The 23279-nt window shown below is 41.5% G+C and overlaps 1 protein-coding gene across 1 annotated transcript in view; it reads right to left on the reverse strand.

Moving 5' to 3' along the window:
- Positions 1-23279, reverse strand: part of LOC126354286 (26S proteasome non-ATPase regulatory subunit 6-like) — a 157773-nt gene that overhangs the window by 83722 nt on the left and 50772 nt on the right. The window contains exon 2 of the mRNA XM_050003830.1: positions 12811-12959. Coding sequence (XP_049859787.1) covers positions 12811-12955 — 145 coding nt within the window. The 5' untranslated portion in view covers positions 12956-12959. The remainder of the gene's footprint in view (positions 1-12810; positions 12960-23279) is intronic.

Here is a 23279-nt window from a genome sequence, read left to right on the forward strand (position 1 = left end):
CGTGTAAGCGAAGGTTAACGGATTCCTTTCAGCACTGATGTGGGTGACCTCACACTTTTCGTTATTTAGGGTCAACTGGCAATTTTCTCACTATACAGATATCTTTTCTAAATCGTTTTGCAATTTGTTTTGATCTTCTGATGACTTTATTAGTCGATAAACGACAGCGTCACATGCAAACAACCTAAGACGGGTGATCAGATTGTCTCCCAAATCGTTTACATAGATCAGGAACAGCAGAGGTCCTGTAACACTACCTTGGAGAACGCCAGAAATCACTTCTGTTTTACTCGATGACTTTCCGTCAATTAGTACGAACTGTGACATCTCTGACTAGAAATCACGACTCCAGTCACACAACCATAAGCACGAAATTTCACTACCAGGGTGTATACGTGGACAAGGAAAAGAAATTCCCGGATTTCCCGGTCAAAAATATGGTTTCTCCCGGGTTAAAATACACCGTTTCCGTGTTAACACTTAGCCGTCCACAAGTCTCATACAAACTGATTAACTTGGCGCCGGCAGCGCTAGTTCGAATTACTTGGCTTGTCGCCGGCCATTCTTGCCATTATAGAGAGATCATAAATTTTTAAGTTTTACTAATCTCGTCATAAGTTCTCATTAGTCCTCAACCCTGTTTCCCTACTTCCATTAAATTTCGAAGATATACATATGTACATAAATACAAAATTTGTTTGTTTCAAATATTTGTTTATTTAAACTTTTTGGAAAAATAATCAATTACCAATTACACGTTGAAAACCCGAGCGGCATTACTCGGTTTATTGTTGTTGTCGGAAAAACGTAAAAATTATAATATTTGTCTGAATCGGTTGCGGGACATCGTTCTCCGAAATATCGGTGTGTCTATCAACGGATTTATTCACCAATAATCATCGATCCTTGCTTTTTTTACAGTGCCATAAAGACAGCAAGTCCAAACTATTTTGTAAGTTCGAGTCCCGTAACTTCGACGAATTTGGCAATTTTTTTTTATCCAGTCTCCTTCTGTTGCAATTTTGACTGTAGTACTTCTTAGTTTCTTTGCTAATGTATTCAAATAGATCATGCCCAATATACACTCCTGGAAATGGAAAAAAGAACACATTGACACCGGTGTGTCAGACCCACTATACTTGCTCCGGACACTGCGAGAGGGCTGCACAAGCAATGATCACACGCACGGCACAGCGGACACACCAGGAACCGCGGTGTTGGCCGTCGAACGGCGCTAGCTGCGCAGCATTTGTGCACCGCCGCCGTCAGTGTCAGCCAGTTTGCCGTGGCATACGGAGTTCCATCGCAGTCTTTAACACTGGTAGCATGCCGCGACAGCGTGGACGTGAACCGTATGTGCAGTTGACGGACTTTGAGCGAGGGCGTATAGTGGGCATGCGGGAGGCCGGGTGGACGTACCGCCGAATTGCTCAACACGTGGGGCGTGGGGTCTCCACAGTACATCGATGTTGTCGCCAGTTGTCGGCGGAATGTGCACGTGCCCGTAGACCTAGGACCGGACCGCAGCGACGCACGGATGCACGCCAAGACCGTAGGGTCCTACGCAGTGCCGTAGGGGACCGCACCGCCACTTCCCAGCAAATTAGGCACACTGTTGCTCCCGGGGCATCGGCGAGGACCATTCGCAACCGTCTCCATGAAGCTGGGCTACGGTCCCGCACACCGTTACGCCGTCTTCCGCTCACGCCCCAACATCGTGCAGCCCCCTTCCAGTGGTGTCGCGACAGGCGTGAATGGAGGGACGAATGGAGACGTGTCGTCTTCAGCGATGAGTGTCGCTTCTGCCTTGGTGCCAATGATGGTCGTATGCGTGTTTGGCGCAGGTGAGCGCCACAATCAGGACTGCATACGACCGAGGCAGACAGGGCAAACATCCGACATCATGGTGTGGGTAGCGATCTCCTACACTGGCCGTACACCTCTGGTGATCGTCGAGGGGACACTGAATAGTGCGCGGTACATCCAAACCGTAATCGAACCCATCGTTCTACCATTCCTAGACCGGCAAGGGAACTTGCTGTTCCAACAGGACAATGCACGTCCGCATGTATCCCGTGCCACCCAATGTTCTCTAGAAGGTGTAAGTCAACTACCCTGGCCAGCAAGATCTCCGGATCTGTCCCCCATTGAGCATGTTTGGGACTGGATGAAGCGTCGTCTCACGCGGTCTGCACGTCCTGCACGAACGCTGGTCCAACTGAGGCGCCAGGTGGAAATGGCATGGCAAGCCGTTCCACAGGACTACATCCAGCATCTCTACGATCGTCTCCATGGGAGAATAGCAGCCTGCATTGCTGCGAAAGGTGGATATACACTGTACTAGTGCCGACATTGTGCATGGTCTGTTGCCTGCGTCTATGTGCGTGTGGTTCTGTCGTCAGTGTGATCATGTGATGTATCTGACCCCAGGAATGAGTCAAAAAATTTCCCCTTCCTGGGACAATGAATTCACGGTGTTCTTATTTCAATTTCCAGGAGTGTATAATTCTACGATATCCTCGGCGCTCTGTTTATCTTTGGGAAATATATATGGACTCTGAGATCCTCCAAATTTGTTATTGGTCCTCGGTAAATCAAAGTCTGACCACTGTGCACTGTCTTCATCAGATTCATCCGAATCAGTTGGCAACCGTTTGGACATATCTCACTATCTTTCGAAAATTCTGCTTCACTTTCATTTTTTTTTAAATCCAATGTCTTCTTCCCAATCGGCTAAGTTGTCCGGAACGTCAGACGAGACGTCCGCGCATTCATCGTAAACAGAGTGCAAAGGATACTACTAAAATGCTGTCGCCGGCCACTGTGTGATATTATGCATACGACACCACTGTGGTATCGCCCGACGGTAGAGTGTTAAGTGACAGTATACTCTTCCTCGGCACTGTAAAAACCATCAATCCTTTGAATGTTTATGGTTTTATATACCAACGTAGAATTTCCTGGCTTATTAGAAAACGAAACTCAGGGGGGAAAACACGTTTTGAAAGATCTTTGATGTGCAGCAACTTGTATGCTGCATATTTTCGTATTACGAAGGTATAACTTCGAATTCCACCAAACACCGCATGTCACGTTCCGAATCATTGAAACCGAGATTGCGACGCGCTTTTGTAAGCCAGTCATAGCTCATGTCACGTGATCTCGCCAGCTAATGACAGCATAGGTCATGTGATGTAGTCAGCCAATACCAAGATCACTCTTAAGTAGCTCGAACACACTTATAAGGAATGATAATGGTTTAAATTAATATACATAGCATTCACATATAATATTGGGCACGAAGATTAATAAGCTGGAAGAAAAGCTAAACTTTCCCATATAATGTAGTATCTTAAAGGGTAACACGCTCAAAAAAGATCATCACACGAATGTGCCAGTAAAATTTTTAATAACGACGTAAATGTCTCTTCTTCTAGGCTCGAAATTCTTCTCAATGGTTGTCCTCGAAGAGTTGATTTTTAAATGAGAGTCAAACGCCTTGTGATTTAAGAAATTCATCGTGCATTCTCGCACATAATTCATCTTTCGTAAAAGGAAATTTGCTTTGAATGTAACGCTTTTCAAAACACCATTCGCAATATTTTCCTGCGACCTGTCAGAAATGAGTTCGTTTCAGCAGTTGCAAGATAGCGCCATATAATAGGCGTCACCGAGCTTGTGCAGCTACGATGACGCAGGAAGCCCATATGTTCGTACGTGTAAAACATTAAAAGATCATACATCATGTCATAAAAGAAACAAGACATCAGAGGATACTTCAAGAGTATCGGAATTTCGTGAACCATACTAAAATGGATAATTCGGCTTAAAGTGCACATTCGCATGTCCAGATTAGGATGTAAATTTTCTTGGTGTATCAGTACTTTATTATCACATGTTTGGTTTTTTATTATGCCATAATGCCATACGTGCACTTGAAATACAGCGAACAGTTGAAACTAGCCCATAGTGTCAAATTAAACACTTCGTTTCAAATAAATTGACTGCCCCAGCAGAAAAGATTAATAAAAGCCAAATCTCTTAGGCAAACCGACAAAAAGTAACTTCATTGTTCTGCAAGGTGATTAATGCTTGACTGTCAGAAAGGTGGAAATAAAATCTGAAACTAATAACATATTTTAGCCTTCCGTAAATATGCGAACGTATTTTAACTCTTTTTATAGCTTCCGGCCACAAAAATCCGTTTTGTTATCATTTAACGTGAGAGCAGTAAACGAAGAGGAAACAACAAAATCACAGGTCACGTGGAGACGACCCACCTCCCCACCACAACTCAGACTGCTCTGTGCTTCAGCCCCGAATTTACTATGTTTCCGAACGGGGGCAATATTAGGTAGTGGCGCCCAGCCACACTTCTCTAGCCAGAAGCGAGAGAAGGTACTACTCACACGCGACTCAACTGCGCATGCACAAGAGCCCGCCCGCAACAGTGATAAATTCCCGGAATTCTAAAAAAAGTCTCGGTTTTTTCCTGGTTTTCTCCCGGATGAAAAAATTCCCGGATTTTTCCCGAATCTCCCGGTTGTTCCGGGTAGTATACACCTTGACTACAAGCCCCACGTGTGCTACAATGTCAATGCCTTCCGGAAATACGGAATCAATTTGAAATCCCTTGTCAATAGCACTCAACACTTCATGCGAGTAAAGAGCTAGTTGTGTTTCACAAGAACGATGTTTTATAAATCCGTGTTGACTGTGTGTTAATAGACCGTTTTCTTCGGGGTGATTCATAATGTTCGAACACAATATATGTTCCAAAATCCTGCTGCATATCGACGTTAACGATATGGACCTGTAATTTAGTGGATTACTCCTACTACCTTTCTTGAATATTGGTGTGATGGGTGCAACTTTCCGGTTTTTGCGTAAGGATCTTTCGTCGAACGAACGGTTGTATATGATTGTTAATTATGGAGTTAATGCATCGTCGTACTCCGAAAGGAGCCTAATTGGTATACAGTCTGCCCAGAAGACTTGCTTTTATTAAGGGATTTAAGTTGCTTCACTACTCCGAGGATATTTACTTCTACGTTGCTCATGTTGGCAGCTGTTCTTGATTCGAATTCTGGAGTATTTACTTCGTCTTCTTTTGTGAAGGCATTTCGGTAGACTGTGTATAGTAACTCTGCTTTGGCATATTTTAGTCGTTTCTGCCACAGTTTTGTGACCCGTTTTGTGTACCATGGAGGATAAGCTCCGTCGTTTGTTAATTTATTTCGCATAACTCTCTCTATTGCTACCGATACTATTTCTTTGAATTCAAGCCACATCTGGACTACCCTTCTTTTGTTAATTTGGAAGAAGTGGAGATTGTCTCTCAGGAAGGCGTCAAGTGAATTTTTATCTGCTCTTTTTTAATAGGCATATTTTTCGTTTATTTTTGGAGGATTTGGGGATTACAGTATTCAATCTCGTTACGACAACCCTATGTTCACTAATCCCTGTATCCGTTTTGATGCTTGTTATTAACTCAGGAGTATTTGTTGCCAAGAGGTCAAGTGTGTTTCCACAACCGTTTACTATTCGCATGGGCTCATGAGCTAACTGTCCGAAATAATTGTCAGAGAGTGCGTTTAGCACAATTTCGCATGTTTTATACATACCTCAGGAATTAAATATATATTTTCGCCAACATATCGCTTCGCAGCTCGTGATGGTCTAGTTGCCAGCACGGTAGCTCAGCGTGTTCGGTCAGAGGGTTAACTGCCCTCTGTAATAAAAAAAACTGAGTTAATCGATCAACAACGAACTTAAACGGATGTCTTACGACATCCGCCCCGAGCAGGTGTAACGAACAAAAAAAAAAGTTACTTGCGTTGCTGCCTCTGGCTCATGGGGTCCCGGTTTCGATTCCCGGCCGGGCTGTGGATTTTTTGCTCTGCCCGGGGAATGGTATTTGTGTTGCTTTCATCATCTCATCCTCATCTTCATCATTCGTGACAGTGGCTGGATTGATTTGTGTAAAAATTAAACTGTATCAAAATTGGGACTTTCTACGGGCGCTGATGACTGCGCAGTTGTGCGCCCCACAAAACCAAATATCATCATCATCACCACCGACATATGGAGGGTACACTAAAGTCACCACCAACTATAATTGCATGAGTCAGTTACGTGTTTGAAATCAAGTTTTCTTGAACCTTTCACCTATTGTATCATCTGAATTAGGAGGTCGGTAAAATGATCCAATTATTATTTTACTCCGGTTGCCAACAATGACCTCTGCCCATACTAATTCGCAGGAACTATCTACTTCAAATTCGCGACAAGTTAAACTACTTACAACAGTAACAAACACGCCACCGCCAGCCATGTTTAGCCTATCCATTCGGAACAACGTTAGGTTCTTCGCAAAAATTTCGGCTGAGCTTATCTCTGACTTCAGCCAGCTATCAGTGCCTGTAACGACTTGAGTATCAGTGCTTTCTATTAGCGCCTGGAGCTCTGATACCCTCACAACAGAGCTACGACAATTTACAACTGTTGTTCGTAATATAACTGTTGGCTTTGTCTACGATTCTCAACAACCATACGATGAGCAGTAGTTTTAGCAAGAGATTGAAGTAAATGGCAAGTTACTGTCCTCTATATATTGTTTACGTTGTTGACGTTTTATGGATGCTGGTAGCCAGCAGTGCGTCTTATTTCTGTATATTATTGCCCTTAAGCTTGCTTAACAGGTGAAAAGACTTCCAGCGGGTAGGCTATCACTAGGATCTTGCATTAATAGTAAATCTCTGTCTTAGGTTAGTGTCAGCAGGCAGAGGGCGTGAAATCCGTAAATTCATGGCCAGTATGAGAAAACAACTCGTTTAATGTTTTAAGTGCTCTGCAATCTTGATTCCGATCGGTAGATGCCGAAAAAAGTCTCTTAATTCGCGCCGTCGCCGTTTTCATGTTGACACACGGAGCTTCATCGTACTTGAGATTCTCCGAAATCATAATTAACTAACGAACACTAAAATGTTTTGTGTAATCAAAACAGCAATTGAGCGCGCTTTATCTAATGGAATATTGTTTAATGATACTTAATGTTACAAATTACGTATCAGCACTCAACAACAGTACATCAGTGCTGCTGGGGGGAGAATTGTTTGATAGCTCAGGTTGGCAGAGAACGTACGCTAAACATAATCGGACCATAGCCCTCCACTTCTATTGATTGATTATGGGCGGGCTAAACCGCTAAACGATTGATTTACGTTATCAGCTATCGCAGTAACAGACAAACCTAAATGACCCCACATTTGATTAAATATTTGTGCCGTAAATTAATATTATGAAAACACGCGCTTTGATATAGCGTTGCTTCAGACACCTTAAAAACGCTTTGGGTTTGGTGTGAATCGTGGTAAGGAAATGTTAGTGGTGACGGGGGATACCAGATTACCGGAAGGTTTGTATATGAATTAAAACTCAGACCAGTAGCAAAATTCAAAGGCTATTTCTCCTGATATAACTAGCAATAAGCGTTGCGCCGTTATGTTCGGTACCAGACATGACAAATACACTGAGTCGCAAAAGTATTCGGACAGTGGGAAGTTTCACAATGAGTACTCGAGAAACACTGACTATGAAACCCAAACATATTTATTAGTAATATATATGCTTAACAACATTCATTACAAGAGAATTATTGTATTATTTCGTTTCCAAAACATAAATAACAGAAAAATTAACAACAAAAATGAAACATCCTGCACACCCTGCTGCTACAAAAGTATTCGGACACTGTCCAATAAATGTTCCTAAGTTGTACGAGGAAAATGTCAATACCTTGTGGGTCCACCTTTCATTTTCAATACTTCCTCCAATCTGCTAGGCATACTATCCACGAGTTTTTTCGTGAAATCTGGGCCTATATTTGCCCATTCTTGGCGCAGTTTCTCTTTCAAGGTCTCCTTCTTATAGATGTTGTCCGAGCGGAGGGTCCGTTTCAATTTATCCCACAAATGTTCGACTGGGTTAAGGTCTGGTAATTGGGGAGGGGGTGCAATACTTTCGGGCAATTGAAGAGCAACCACATTTGTAGAATATGCGCGGTATGCTCGGGATCATTATCCTGATAAAAATGAAAGTTCTTCGCAATACCTAGATGTCGTGCACTCTGTTTCAAATGTCCTCGCAGTATATTCAAATACGTTTCCTTGTTCATCGTATCATCAATGAACACTAAATCACCTTCACCATTGCCGGACGTGCATCCCCACACCATGATGTTCCCACCTCCAAACTTTACTGTTGGTTTGAGGTTCCTGGGATTCAGCTCTTCATTGGTCTTTCGCCACACGTTTGCCTTTCCAACGCTTTGCAATAATGTAAATTTACATTCGTCGCAAAATATCACTCGATCCCACCAAGCCTGAACGTATTCGGCGTATTCCCTCGCAAACCGCATACCTTTCTTCTAGTTCACTGCATTTATGAATGGCTTTCGCCGTGCCACTCGACCATGGTACTGCGATCGTCGTAGTACTCTCCGCACGGTTTCGGGATGAACTTTTATACCAAGGTCTCCCTCAACCTTACTTGCAATTCGTGTGGCAGATATTTTCTGCTGCTGTTGTACTTTTCGCACAAATCACACGTTCATCTCTCTGTGAAAATGTCCGTGGCCGTTCTGTACTGCAACGGAATTGCAATCGGTCTTCTTTCTCGAACCGTTTAATAATGTCGTGAACTGTACTTTTCTTCATGTTCACTATTGCAATTTCGCTGCAGGTTTTCCCCTTCGCGTCATGATAAACGACAAGTTGCCTTTGCTCGAACGTAAAACACTTCCCCCTGTCGACCTGCACAGGCTCGCGATACGTGTTTACTAATCATCGCTATCGTCTCGCGGAAATGTCGGACACACTGCAGTCGCTTCACTCTCTGTGCGTCTCGGAATCAACTATTCTCTCGCGTTGTCCGCTTTTGTCCGATTACTTTTGTTGCACCTTTCCATGCCGTTTTCAGGAAATATTACGTAACAGACACATGTCCAACAACAATTCTTCGTATTTGACGTGTGTTTCACGTTGCGACATCGTACCCAGAGTCCCAAATACGTTAGAAAGTGCAATTTCTGTATTTTTTCATGCGGCAAACTGCAAAATTATGCGCCGTTACGTGCTGTCCGAATACTTTTGCGACTGAGTAACTATAAGATAAGGGAGGTTCATTCAGTCCTCTGAAAAACCTCCCGCTTGACATAAGCTATTTAAGTACGTTCCCCAAAGTAACAAAAAACTGTTCAAATTTCGTGAACCTAAGACTGAGTATTAGGCCCTACACTTCATCCTGCAAGAATGACTGTTTCGCAGCATTGCCCTATTACATTTCTTTAGGACCCTGGACTGTTGTGAATAGCTGTACGATACTTTCAGAGTTCATGAAAGGCTGGTTTTGTGGCGTCAAATTGTGATGTGTTGCGTATTTCTCGGTTGTGTATCAAATCCTTTACTGTCCCTTTTCTCAAGAGTAAATATCTATGCCACACCATTTCGTATCACATAACACGCGAAAGACTTATTTTAACGTACTCATAATCAAATTCAAACTCCGGACTCCGCGTCCAAAAATTGTAAATAGTCCCATTCATCATACGCGTATGTTAGGGCTATGGCGATATGTGGAAATGAGAGATGCCTACGAAATCGGTTGCCTCATGTAGCAAAGCATGACAATCGTAAATAAAAATAAATGAATGTGTTATTAGGATGGTGAGATTGCAGATAGGCACAACAAAATGACTGTCAAAATGAGCTTTCGGCCAACAAGGCCATTGTCGAAAATAGACAACACACACACACACACACACACACACACACACACACACACACACACACACACACACACACAGGTGTAACCACAGTCTCTGGCAGCTGAAGCCAGACTCAGCTTGCAATGCAATGCTCTATCTGGGATAGCTTGTGACGTCATTTCTCAAAGCCGACGGATTGTATATGGCATTCTTCAGTATTCTTCAGTCTTAAGCTGCCAGAGACTGTGGCCATTGTGTGTGTGTGTGTGTGTGTGTGTGTATTTTCGACAAAGGTCTTTTTCGCCGAAAGCTCATATTGTGACAGCCTTTTAATTGCGCCGATTTGCGAATCAGCGTTGCCGATACATGGTACGTAGGGCATTCGATCCCGAATTTTCTAGTTGTGTTATTAAGACATAGATAATATGAACATTTTTGACGCTTGCGGTAATTTTAAATCATTTGTGTCACATTTTGAATTATATCTTTGTCGACTAGTGAATCGTTCCTCAAAGTGGCATCTTATACCTCAGCTGCACTACGAAGGTGGTATACTATTCTTTAGTTGACTATATAGGCCAACTTAAGTGCAGGGTACAAATTGTACGTTAGTCGCTTTTTCGCCTTCGCTAGTACCAGTATCCTATTCTGCAGATACCCTATATACGTCAACTTCAGTACAGGATACAAATTTTTATGTTTGTTGCCATTTTTCGCCTTCGCTAGTACTAGAATCCTATTCTCCAGTTAATTTATATGGGTCAACTAAAAAATAGGATACAAATTTTATATTTGCCAAATTTGTCGCCTTCACTAGTAGTAGTATCCCATACAGGTCAACTGAAGTAAAGGACACAAATTTGAGATTTGTTGTCTTTTTCCGCATTCGCTAGTATCAGTATCCCGTTCTTCAGTTGACCTATCTAGGTCAGCTAAAGAACGACACCAAATTTACGTTGGTCGCTTTTTTCCGCTTTCGCTAGCACTAGTATCCTATCCTGCAGTTGACCTATATAGATCAACAGAAGAATAGGATACTAGAGCTTTCTATTGCGAAAAAGCGATATATATAACATTACGTTCGAAATATGGAAATACGTGATATATATCCACGATCTATCTTCTCAGTACTACATTTATTTGTTTGTCAACATTGTCTATGTCTGCAACGTACCTTCTGGGGTAATCTGTGACGAGATTTTTCAAAGCCGAAGGGATGTAGCCCATTCGTCAGTATTCTTGAGTCTGAAAATTGTAACTGGTCCATTTATTGTATGCATATTGAAGGGCTTTGGTCATCTCTGGAAACGAGGGATGCCTACGATTTACAAATGATACGTAACACATCCGCATTGTCGCCAATTTAAATGCGCATGTCCGTTACGTAAATAATCACATTTCACAGTTCGTTATATTAGGGAATATTCTTGCGTGTCGGTTCTAAAGCTTATTATTAATTTTAGTAAAATTGCGAGAGGTTAAGTTTTTACCGAGAGGTAACTGTAGAACGGAATATTCAGAACCTTGATACATACTGCATTCCTAGGGTTAAAATAAAAAAAAGGTAAAATCCCGAACTCCTGCACAACTTGACCGTGAATTAGTTCTGAGGAAACAAATGAGTTTATGTGCTGTCACAAAAACACTTGCTAAGCTGCAGGTACTCGTAACAAATTGAGAATTCACACAGAAGTAAAAATTAAACCACTACGTTTACCGGCGTAAACAGCATCCGGCACTTATCGAGTTTAGTGGGACACCCACGACATCTTTGATTTCATATAGGCTGATCATGAATGACATATTTTTCATCAGTTTTGAAACAGTAAAACAACATATTGTCATTTACACAAAATGTAACAATACAACAACATAACATTTATTATACGAAATTGGGCCAAATCAGGGAAAATTCTAGTCATTACGAGTTAGTAGAACAAACGCACAGAACTAACACTTAACTAAACTGTTATTTGACTTTAGTGTAAACTGAATGAAGTGATTTTATCCGAGTGCTTTGATGTGCTACGATTTAGCTCCAATGATGTTTGCAAATAACATATTCGTGGTCCGGTAAAAAATGAGAAAAAAAATTCATTAAATTTTTTTTTCTCTCGATACATTAAAAAGTTTTTATCGGGGATGAAAATAAATAACATCTTCGAGATCAACATAGTCTAACTGATCAAAAAGTGATAAAAAATATTTTCGAAAATTTTGTACCCCTAAACTCGGTAAGCGCCCAGCATCCAACTATATCCTAAACTACGAGAGTGAAATTAACCTAATCAAAATATTGGTTGGCCTCGAGTTCTTCACGCGGTAGCAATAGCTTGGAGGCCTGTGACATATTCGGCGTAACATTTACCAAGTGCCCTCCTCTTCGGCACACAGTAAAATTACTACCGATTCTTCGCCCATAGACGCGAGACACTGGACACATTGAGAACTTGGCTAAGTAAATCGCACACATACCTTGTGTAATTACTTCCGTACAATGAAGTTTACGTTTGTTTAGGATTCGAAAACATATTTGTAAGAATTTCCACACATGTGCTACACTATTAAATAATATGAAATGATGCTACCAATACTGAATGAATAATTGGTAATCGTCTTTGTCAAATATTTGAAATTACTTGCCTATTCAAAATTATTTGGGGAGCTGACCAAGAGCGATTCTTTTCTTTCAAATGCGTAACCCCTAATCACACTGGTGGAAATGTGTAGAGTAACATACAGTTTTTTTTTTAATTTTTGTTTCAAAACGGAATTACTGATAAATCATAAACAAAGAAAACTGTGCTATCACAGTCTATAAAACATTTAAAAAATCAACCTGTAACTTAAGAATTAATACTAATACCTGTATTTTCCTATTTAATCTAGTTTCATTACAATTCCTTAGTTACTCATAAAACTATTTCGGTGTAGCGAGCAACATTGTCACCAAACGCCAATGTGCTCATGAGTTCAGCCTGTTCGTTGGTGAAAATACTCAAATATGTCCTATTTCAGTTGCCAATAAGTACTAAATAACTTACCTCCACTTTTAATTGCCTCCAGTAACTGCTTTTGTAGTTCCTTATTGAAGCGACGATCATGCAGGCTCAGACGAAATTTCCACTGCGCCAACTTGAGATTCGGATTCTTCGCCAAACCTTCGTCTTCTAAGTAGTCAATAGGCATTTTCCTGGACGCCAATTACAAGTGTGAATGTGTAAGAATGATTCCGGGCAACGCCACACACGTGTATTATCACAATCCTGTCAACAATAAACAATAATCGAAAAATATTGTTCCTTGACGGTTAGCATGCAGTCAGAGATATACATTTAATCAAGCAACGACATTATTAAAGGCATTTACGATGCAACCATCGGTTTTAGTTTCTCATGAATATAAAAAAAATAAAGGCGCGTAATGTAAAATATAAAAACAATCAGGAACTATTTAATAATGAAGCCGATGAACAGTCAGTAGCAATCACCATATTCGTCAGTAGTTAATTCACATGGTAGACATACAAATCCAGCACCTTCCATACGCCTACTAGCACCGCAGAAAATGAAGAGGTTGAAAGAATGTGTAGAGCGGCAAAAGAAATTATTCAGATCGTTAGAGGTAAAAGAAATTATTCGGATCGTTTAAAGTGACAAAAACATAATTTTGATTGCAGGGGCGGGAGCTGTAATTAGATAAAAGGAGAAGTATGAGAAGCAAAAAGTAAGAGAACAGTGATTAGGGAGAAAGAAATCAATAGAAAAACTGCCACGTAGAATTCTGCACGTTACATACTTTACTCTTTCCTAACATTTGGTCGGCCATTAATATTTTGAGAAGTAAACAAGGGTTTTTGGTTTATGTTAAAATTACAAGAATGTACTTCGAAGCAAATAGAAAAAAAAAGAAGCTAATATTTAGTTTAAGACTCATTGACGAAAGTTTTGTGTGTTCAACAGACCTGTAGAGACACAAAGGTTTCAGATGAATTACGTTACATACTGATAAGATAGAGATTTTCGAAAACATATTATGAATTGAAAAGCTTTTCCAGGGTCAGACTTTGACTCTGAATACTATTTTTAAGTTATAAACTGCAGATTAAAGCTGAAGAAGCAGCAGAAAGGTAAAAGACCACAGATATGTGAGCGCAAGTTGAAGAGTCCGGGGTTGCTGTGATTTTCAAAGGGGGCAACTACTGACTGAAATAGGGAGCACAAATGGATACGAATGGGTAACTTTGAGATATGGTACACTGAAGGAAGCAGAGCAACAATGATGCAATGAAACAAATCCCTGTAACAAACCTTGTACAAATTTGGGTGTATTGAAAGACTTGGCAAAAGGAGAAAATATAAAAACATTGCACACAGAGCATGTAAATGGAATATGGACATCTAAAATATGAGACTGACAAGAGAAAAATGGTAAAGCAGGAATGATTAGGAGAGAAATGTGTAGCTTTAGAAGTACTCATGACTATGGAGACACAGATAACAGGAAACCAACCTTTGGAGAAAATACAAGGTGGTGTCATACAGTTTTAATTACATCTCGAAAAATAAAGTTACAGCGGGCGTTCAATAATAATGCACTACTTTTTTTACTGGGACAAATCCCATTGGAAAAATGCGGTATTTGTTGTGGAACGGGAAAGAACTCTTGGATTTCTGTGCCAGTATGGGCTTAGTAATTACAAACTCCTTTTTTTAAACATAAGAACATTCACCGGTATACTTGGGAAGGCAGGGGAACCAGATCTGTCATTGACTATATAATAACAGATCAGGAATTCAGGAAGGCTGTGAGGGACACACATGTATTCAGGGGATTCTTTGATGACACTGATCATTATTTAATCTGCAGTGAAATTGGGATTGTGAGGCCAAAAGTGCAGGAGGTCAGGTCCATATGTAGGAGGATAAGCGTGGAGAAACTTCAGGATAAGGAAATCAGTACATAACAGCGATCTCAGAAAGGTACCAGTTAGTTGAATGTAGTCAATTACAGCCATTGGAAAAGGAATGGACAAGGTACAGGGTCACAGTACTAGAAGTGGCTACAGAATGTCTTGGAACAGTAGTGTGTAAAAGTGGGATGAAGCAAACAGCTTGGTGGAATGACACAGTCAAGGCAGCCTGTAAAAGGAAAAAGAAGGCGTGTCAAAAATGGCCACATACTAGAACTTAGGTAGACAGACAAAGTTATGTTGAAGAAAGAAACAAAGCCAAACAGATAATTGCAGCATCCAAGAAGAAATCTTGGAAAGACTTTGGAAACAGGTTGGAGATTATGAGTCAAGCTGCTGGAAAACCATTCTGGAGTGTAACTAGCAGTCTTCGAAAGGGAGGTAAGAAGGAAATGACAAGTATTTTGGACAGGTCAGGAAAACTGCTGTCGAATCCTGTGGATGCCTTGGGCAGATTGAGGGAATATTTTGAAGAGTTGCTCAATGTAGGTGAAAATGCGATCAGTAATGTTTCAGATTTTGAGGTAAAATGGGATAGGAATGATGATGGAAATAGGATCACATTTGAGGAAGTGGAGAAAATGGTCAATAGATTGCAGTGCAATAAAGCAGCTGGGGTGGATGAAATTAAGTCGGAACTCATCAAATACAGTGGAATGTCAGGTCTTAAATGGCTACACAGGATAATTGAAATGGCCTGGGAGTCGGGACGGGTTCCATCAGACTGGACAAAAGCAGTAATCACACCAATCTTTAAACATGGAAACAGAAAAGATTGTAACAACTACAGAGCTATCTCTTTAATCAGCGTTGTGGGTAAAATCTTCTCAGGTATTGTTGAAAGGAAAGTGCGAGTATTAGTTGAGAACCAATTAGATGAAAATCAGTGTAGGTTTAGGCCTCTTAGAGGTTGACAGGACCAGATCTTTAGCTTACGGCAAATAATGGAGAAGTGTTATGAGTGGAACAGGGAATTGCATCTATGCTTTATAGATCTAGAAAATGCATATGACCGGGTTCCTAGGAGGAAGTTATTGTCTGTTCTACGAGATTATGGAATAGGAGGCAAACTTTTGCAAGCAATTAAAGGTCTTTACATGGATAGCCAGGCAGCAATTAGAGTTGACGGTAAATTGAGTTCATGGTTCAGAGTAGTTTCAAGGGTAAGACAAGGCTGCAACCTGTCTCCACTGTTGTTCATATTATTTATGGGTCATATGTTGAAAACAATAGACTGGCTGGGTGAGATTAAAATATGTGAACACAAAATAAGCAGTCTTGCATATGCGGATGACTTAGTTGTTATGGCAGATTCGATTGAAAGTTTGCAAAGTAATATTTCAGAGCTAGATCAGAAATGTAAGGACTATGGTATGAAGATTAGCATCTGCAAAACGACAGTAATCTCATTGGGAAAGAGATATAAACGGATTGAGTGCCAAATAGAAGGAACAAAGTTAGAACAGGTGGATGGTTTCAAGTACTTAGTATGCATATTCTCACAGGATGGCAACATAGTGAAAGAACTGGAAGCGAGGTGTAGCAAAGCTAATGCAGTGAGCGCTCAGCTACGATCTACTGTCTTCTGCAAGAAGGAAGTCAGTACCAAGACTAAGTTATCTGTGCACCGTTCAATCTTTCGACCAACTTTGTTGTATGGGAGCAAAAGCTGGGTGGACTCAGGTTACCTTATCAATAAGGTTGAGGTTACGGATATGAAAGTAGCTAGGGTGACTGCAGGTACTAGTAGATGGGAACAATGGCAGGAGGGTGCCCACAATGAGGAAATCAAAGAAAAACTGGGAATGAACTCTATAGATGTAGCAGTCAGGGCGAACAGGCTTAGATGGTGGGGTCATGTTACACGCATGGGAGAATCAAGGTTACCCAAGAGACTCTTGGGTTCAGCAGTAGAGGGTAGGAGGAGTCGGGGCAGACCAAGGAGAAGGTACCTGGATTCGGTTAAGAATGATTTTGATGTAATAGGTTTAACATCAGAAAATGCACCAATGTTAGCACTGAATAGGGGATCATGGAGGAATTTTATAAGGGGGGCTATGCTCCAGACTGAACGCTGAAAGGCATAATCAGTCTTAAATGATGATGATAATGATGATGATGATGATGTGGGACATCGTGGAATATTCCCGCTAAAATATGTTGTTTCCTGAAGTTCCAGTAGGAGGCGGCGCTATCGTAGCCTTCAAAATGGCGTCTGTAACGAAGGTGCGTACCGTGCAGAGAGCTGTCATGGAGTTTCTTTCGGCGGAAAACCATAGGTATTCACAGGCGCTCGCTGCATGTTCACGGACACTTGGCAGGGGATAGAAGCAGGTTGAACCATTAGGGGAGACATCTGTCAGATAGATCTCACGCGAATCGGCCGGCAGCACACATCTGTGATTGCTGCAAAGTTAGAATGTGCAGATACTCTCATTCGAGGTGATCAAACACCTCGCTGCTCAACTGGAGGTCTCTGTTGATAGCGCAGACACCCTCGTCCACTAGTTGGGGTTCTCAAAGGCGTGTGTCTGCCGGGTTCCTCGCCAGCTAACAGACGAGCATAAAGAGCAAAGAAGGACCATTTGCGCGGAATTGTAAAAGGCTGATCGTGGCAACTTTTTGTCGAACATCGTCACACGCAGTGAACATAGGTTAACCACTTCGAACTGAAAACAAAACGGCCATCCACGGAGTGTCACCACTGACCTTGCTTCAAAAGAAGTGCAAAGCTGCACCCTCAGTCAGTAAAATTATGGTGACAGTCTTCTGGGACTCCGAAGCGGCTAATCTGTTTGATGTCCTCCTACATGGAGCAACGATCAAGTGGGAAGTGTTTTGCGCTAATCTCAGGAAAATTGAAAAAAAAAAAAAAACGACTTCGGTGTGTTCATTGCCACAAAAATGAAATGAACTTCTCCATCTCCATGACAATAAAAGGCCTCACACACGTCTGTTCACCTGAGAGCAGCTCACAAAATTGGACTGCTTTTCCTCATCCACCCTACAGCTTGCATGTCGCACCTTCCGGCTTCCATCTATTTGGCCCAATGAAGGATTCACTCCTTTGGATGCAATTTGTGGATGATGGAAAGGTTATTGATCCAGTAGACGATGGTTCTGACATTGACCAGTAGAGTGGTACCATGTGGGCATACAGGCCCTCCCAGTAATGTGGTAAAGGTGTGTCGCATTTAACAGATATTATGTTGAAACATACGATTTTGTAGTAAAAGAGTAGGGAATAATATGGCATACAGAAATTCTGCATAAAATCTACCAGCTTTCAGAAAAATGTATTACGTTACTTATTGAACGCACCACGTACCTAATTACTAGTGTGCTGCTAGAAAAATCAAAACAAAATGGCGTAGCCCATTGATGAAGTACTGTAATGCGTTTTCTACAACTGAGAGGGATAAATGTTGCAACACTACTTGCTGTGTCAGTGTATGTATACAGCAACAGAGCGCCATCATATGACACAACGATTATGTGGTGCAGATGCGTCCAGATGAATCTGAATGATGAATAACAAAGAAGCAATTCATCCCTCTGTGAAGAAATGAGAATCATAAAAGAACTTGAGGCTGTGGTGCTTGAAGTATGGTGTGTCAGATTTCAGTCGATATTGCAAAAATTGCAAAATCAGCTACAGATTGGTTTTTAGTATCTTGCACGACACTCTGAACAATGCTATTCCACAACTGTTCCCATCTATAAAAAAAAAAAAAAAAAAAAAAAAAAAACACTTGCTTAACCGAGGCAAAAGAGTATATATTGCAACTGCATTAGGTCGGTACAATTACTTCTTTAGCTTCATAATCATCATGAACATGTAAATATCTTTCCTATGAACCCAGGGAAAAGAAGCAACGCAAGCTGAGGAAGCATGTCGATTTATAGCCACCGGAATAGCACAAAAACCCAACCGCCAATAAGCAAGGTGACGCTGAGTGTTTCAAGGGATTGCGTTGGGATGTTGGCTAACAGATTACGCTCATAAAGGACAAACAGTTACAGGAGCTAACTTCTGAAATTTCTGATAAGTTTATGAGAGTCTTTCAAGATGATGCTTTGCGAGAATCTCTGTTTTTGCACCACAACAACGACCCAATTCCCTCCGCACAGGACACAGTCGTAGTGAGCATGTACCAGTTTCGGGACAATCTTATGATTTCTTAATGAAACAAACCACCCAGTTGCGCTAACCAATTTTATGAACCGAATGCAAGCAAACCGCTCACATGGGCTCATGTTTTGTTTATTCATGCTACAATTAATGGACCAAACCTGTCATGGCGATTACCATAATTTATGGGCAAGATGGTCGCCTAGTGCTATCATGTTTACCAAAGTGTTCCATGCTTTTGCCTATAACTATCACTTTTTAATTATGGTAAGTTGTTGTTGTTGTGGTCTTCAGTCCTGAGACTGGTTTCATGCAGCTCTCCATGCTACTCTATCCTGTGCAAGCTTCTTCATCTCCCAGTACCTACTGCAACCTACATCCTTCTGAATCTGCTTAGTGTATTCATCTCTTGGTCTCCCTCTACGATTTTTACCCTCCATGCTGCCCTCCATTACTAAATTGGTGATCCCTTGATGCCTCAGAACATGTCCTACCAACCGATCCCTTCTGCTGGTTAAGTTGTGCCACAAACTTCTCTTCTCCCCAATCCTATTCAACACTTCCTCATTAGTTATGTGATCTACCCATCTAATCTTCAGCATTCTTCTGTAGCACCACATTTCGAAAGCTTTTATTCTCTTCTTGTCCAAACGATTTATCGTCCATGTTTCACTTCCATACACGGCTTCACTCCATACAAATACTTTCAGAAAAGACTTCCTGACACTTAAATCTATACTCGATGTTAACAAATTTCTCTTCTTCAGAAACGCTTTCCTTGCCATTGCCAGTCTACATTTTATATCCTCTCTACTTCGACCATCATCAGTTATTTTGCTCCCCAAATAGCAAAACTCCTTTACTAATGAAGTGTCTCATTTCCTAATCTAATTCCCTCAGCATCACCCGACTTAATTCGACTACATTCCATTATCCTCGTTTTGCTTTTGTTGATGTCCATCTTATATCCTCCTTTCAAGACACTGTCCATTCCGTTCAACAGCTCTTCCAAGTCCTTTGCTGTCTCTGACAGAATTACAATGTCATCGGCGAACCTCAAAGTTTTTATTAAGTTAAGACTTGAAAAAACAAGACACCCCCATTGTAGTGCTGTTGGTCGTTTTCCCATCACCACCATCGCACCCACTGCTCCTCAGCGTCCCCCACATTGTAATTCTTAATATGGATCTCACTGAAGCAACAGCAGGGGCAGTTGTGAAATGGTTCAAATGGCTCTGAGCACTATTGGGACTTCACATCTGAGGTCATCAGTCCCATAGAATTTAGAACTACTTAAACCTAACTAACCTAAGGACATCACACAACACCCAGTCATCACGAGTAGTAGTCGTAAATTCGTACGATGTTGCAAATTTCCAGCATAGGATAGCACAAAGTGTTCTTGCCTGGCTTGCATGATTGTTTGGTACCCAAGTTATTTTCTGCAAGATATTATACTATGCGGTTTCGTGGCTAATTTTTACCTATTTTTTTAAAGATGATATATATTTTATAGCTATTTGACTTATTAGCCCCACTTTTTAAGAAGTTATTTGTAAATACAGGGTGTTTCAAAAATGACCGGTATATTTGAAACGGAAATAAAAACTAAACGAGCAGCGATAGAAATACACCGTTTGTTGCAATATGCTTGGGACAACACTACATTTTCAGGCGGACAAACTTTCGAAATTACAGTAGTTACAATTTTCAACAACAGATGGCGCTGCGGTCTGGGAAACTCTATAGTACGATATTTTCCACATATCCACCATGCGTAGCAATAATATGGCGCAGTCTCTGAATGAAATTACCCGAAATCTTTGACAACGTGTCTGGCGGAATGGCTTCACATGCAGATGAGATGTACTGCTTCAGCTGTTCTATTGTTTCTGGATTCTGGCGGTACACCTGGTCTTTCAAGTGTCCCCACAGAAAGAATTCACAGGGGTTCATGTCTGGCGAATAGGGAGGCCAATCCACGCCGCCTCCTGTATGTTTCGGATAGCCCAAAGCAATCACACGATCATCGAAATATTCATTCAGGAAATTAAAGACGTCGGCCGTGCGATGTGGCCGGGCACCATCTTGCATAAACCACGAGGTGTTCGCAGTGTCGTCTAAGGCAGTTTGTACCGCCACAAATTCACGAAGAACTTCCAGATATTGTGATGCAGTAATCGTTTCGGATCTGAAAAATGGGCCAATGATTCCTTTGGAAGAAATGGCTGCCCAGACCAGTACTTTTTGAGGATGCAGGGACGATGGGACTGCAACATGGGGCTTTTTGGTTCCTCATATGCGCCAGTTCTGTTTATTGACGAAGCCATCCAGGTAAAAATAAGCTTCGTCAGTAAACCAAATGCTGTCCACATGCATTTCGCCGTCATCAATCCTGTGCACTATATCGTTACCGAATGTCTCTCGTGCAGCAATGGTAGCGGCGCTGAGGGGTTGCCGCGTTTGAATTTTGTATGGACAGAGGGTTAAACTCTGGCGCATGAGACGATAAGTGGACGTTGGCGTCATTTGGACCGCAGCTGCAACATGGCAAACGGAAACCCGAGGCCGCTGTTGGATCACCTGCTGCACTAGCTGCGCGTTGCCCTCTGTGGTTGACGTACGCGGTCGCCCTACCTTTCCAGCACGTTCATCCATCCCGTTCCCAGTCCGTTGAAATTTTTCAAACAGCTCCTTTATTGTCTCGCTTTTCGGTCCTTTGGTTACATTAAACCTCCGTTGAAAACTTCGTCTTGTTGCAACAACACGGTATTCTAGGCAGTGGAATTCCAACACCAGAAAAATCCTCTGTTCTAAGTAATAAACCATGTTGTCCACAGCACACTTGCACGTTGTGAACAGCACACGCTTACAGCAGAAAGACGACGTACAGAATGGCGCACCCACAGACTGCGTTGTCTTCTATATCTTTCACATCCCTTGCAGCGCCATCTGTTGTTGAAAATTGTAACTACTGTAATTTCGAAAGTTTGTCCGCCTGAAAATGTACTGTTGTCCCAAGCATATTGCAACAAATGGTGTATTTCTATCACTGCTCGTTTAGTTTTTATTGCCGTTTCAAATATACTGGTCATTTTTGAAATAACCTGTATGTGTTTCGTTACTATTTTTCCTCAGTTTTAAGAAGATTCTTGTAAATATAGGGTTCAAGACTAATTTTACTTATTTTTTAAAGTACATAAATAAGGGTTTCACTGCTATTTTATCGACTTTTAGAAAACACATCGAAAAATAAACAGCTTCAAATGTTTCACAAACTCACCAACAAAGGACACTATTTATGGTTTTCAGACAATTCGTTAGAGCTTTGTTTATTTTCCCTCAGTATTCCACAAAATACCTACATTTTCAGGAAGATGTACTTAAACATAGAACTTTAAATGTGTAGCGACTAACGCCATACTGCATACCCTCTGAGCGCACCAATATATGACACTATTTATAGTTCTTACAAATTTTGTCGATTTTCTCCACAGGTAGACACTTTTTTTCAGGAGAGCAAATAACAATGAGACATACACAACAACCCTACATTTTGTTAAAACGAACTTATCCCCACACAATTTTAGTGTGTGACATAACTTCCTGCTCCTATGAAGCTATAAGATCTTAACAGAGCTGTAAAAAAAAAAAAAAGGATTGGAACGCTTTTGCAGCGAAATGTATATGATCTACTCATGAAGCCTGCAATAGACTGGCTGAGTCGTGTTTCTATGGCCACCTAATGCATCGAACTATTACTCACGCTCACATATTAGTACTGCCACAAGATAACTACCAGGCCTAGTATTGGAATAATTACAGCGGCTGTATTCAAACAAATATAGCACAATACCATGACCCCTTAAAAATATGTAAAAAGCAATAAATTTCCATAGTCTACACAGTAATCCCTATTGTAGCGTGGAACACAGTCTCTTCAGTGCGCCACAGGTGCCACAGCACCTGCATGTAATGAGACGCTCAATCAATGGTCACTTGCAGGAGCATTGCCCCCGCTCAACCCTGCATGCGGCGGGTCTAAAGACAGAGGTGCTTTGTGCATTGGACTGGGACTGACCGTGTTCCAGCGTAAAGTCAAGCGCCAGCACGCCGGTCAGGAACTTTGGAACAGAGGGTTGTGAAGAAAACGTCAGCCAATTGTAAGCTGACCAACCCTTCTCTAGGACGACACAGACAGCAATAAGGCCACGCCGCCTGACCTCCCCCCTCCCCCGTCCCTACTACACCTTCACTCTCCTGTCCTATTCATGCCTCAGGCCTCCCATCCCTCGGGGCAGGTCCCTACCGGCGGTTTTTATGTTTTTATTCTTCATGCGTGCACCATCACTTGCAGGTTTCTTTTTTTAAGTGTCTCTCACTCTGTGTGTTTTTGTATTGTGACTGAC

Source organism: Schistocerca gregaria, chromosome 3 (assembly GCF_023897955.1).
Source record: "Schistocerca gregaria isolate iqSchGreg1 chromosome 3, iqSchGreg1.2, whole genome shotgun sequence".
Lineage (NCBI taxonomy): Eukaryota > Metazoa > Arthropoda > Insecta > Orthoptera > Acrididae > Schistocerca > Schistocerca gregaria.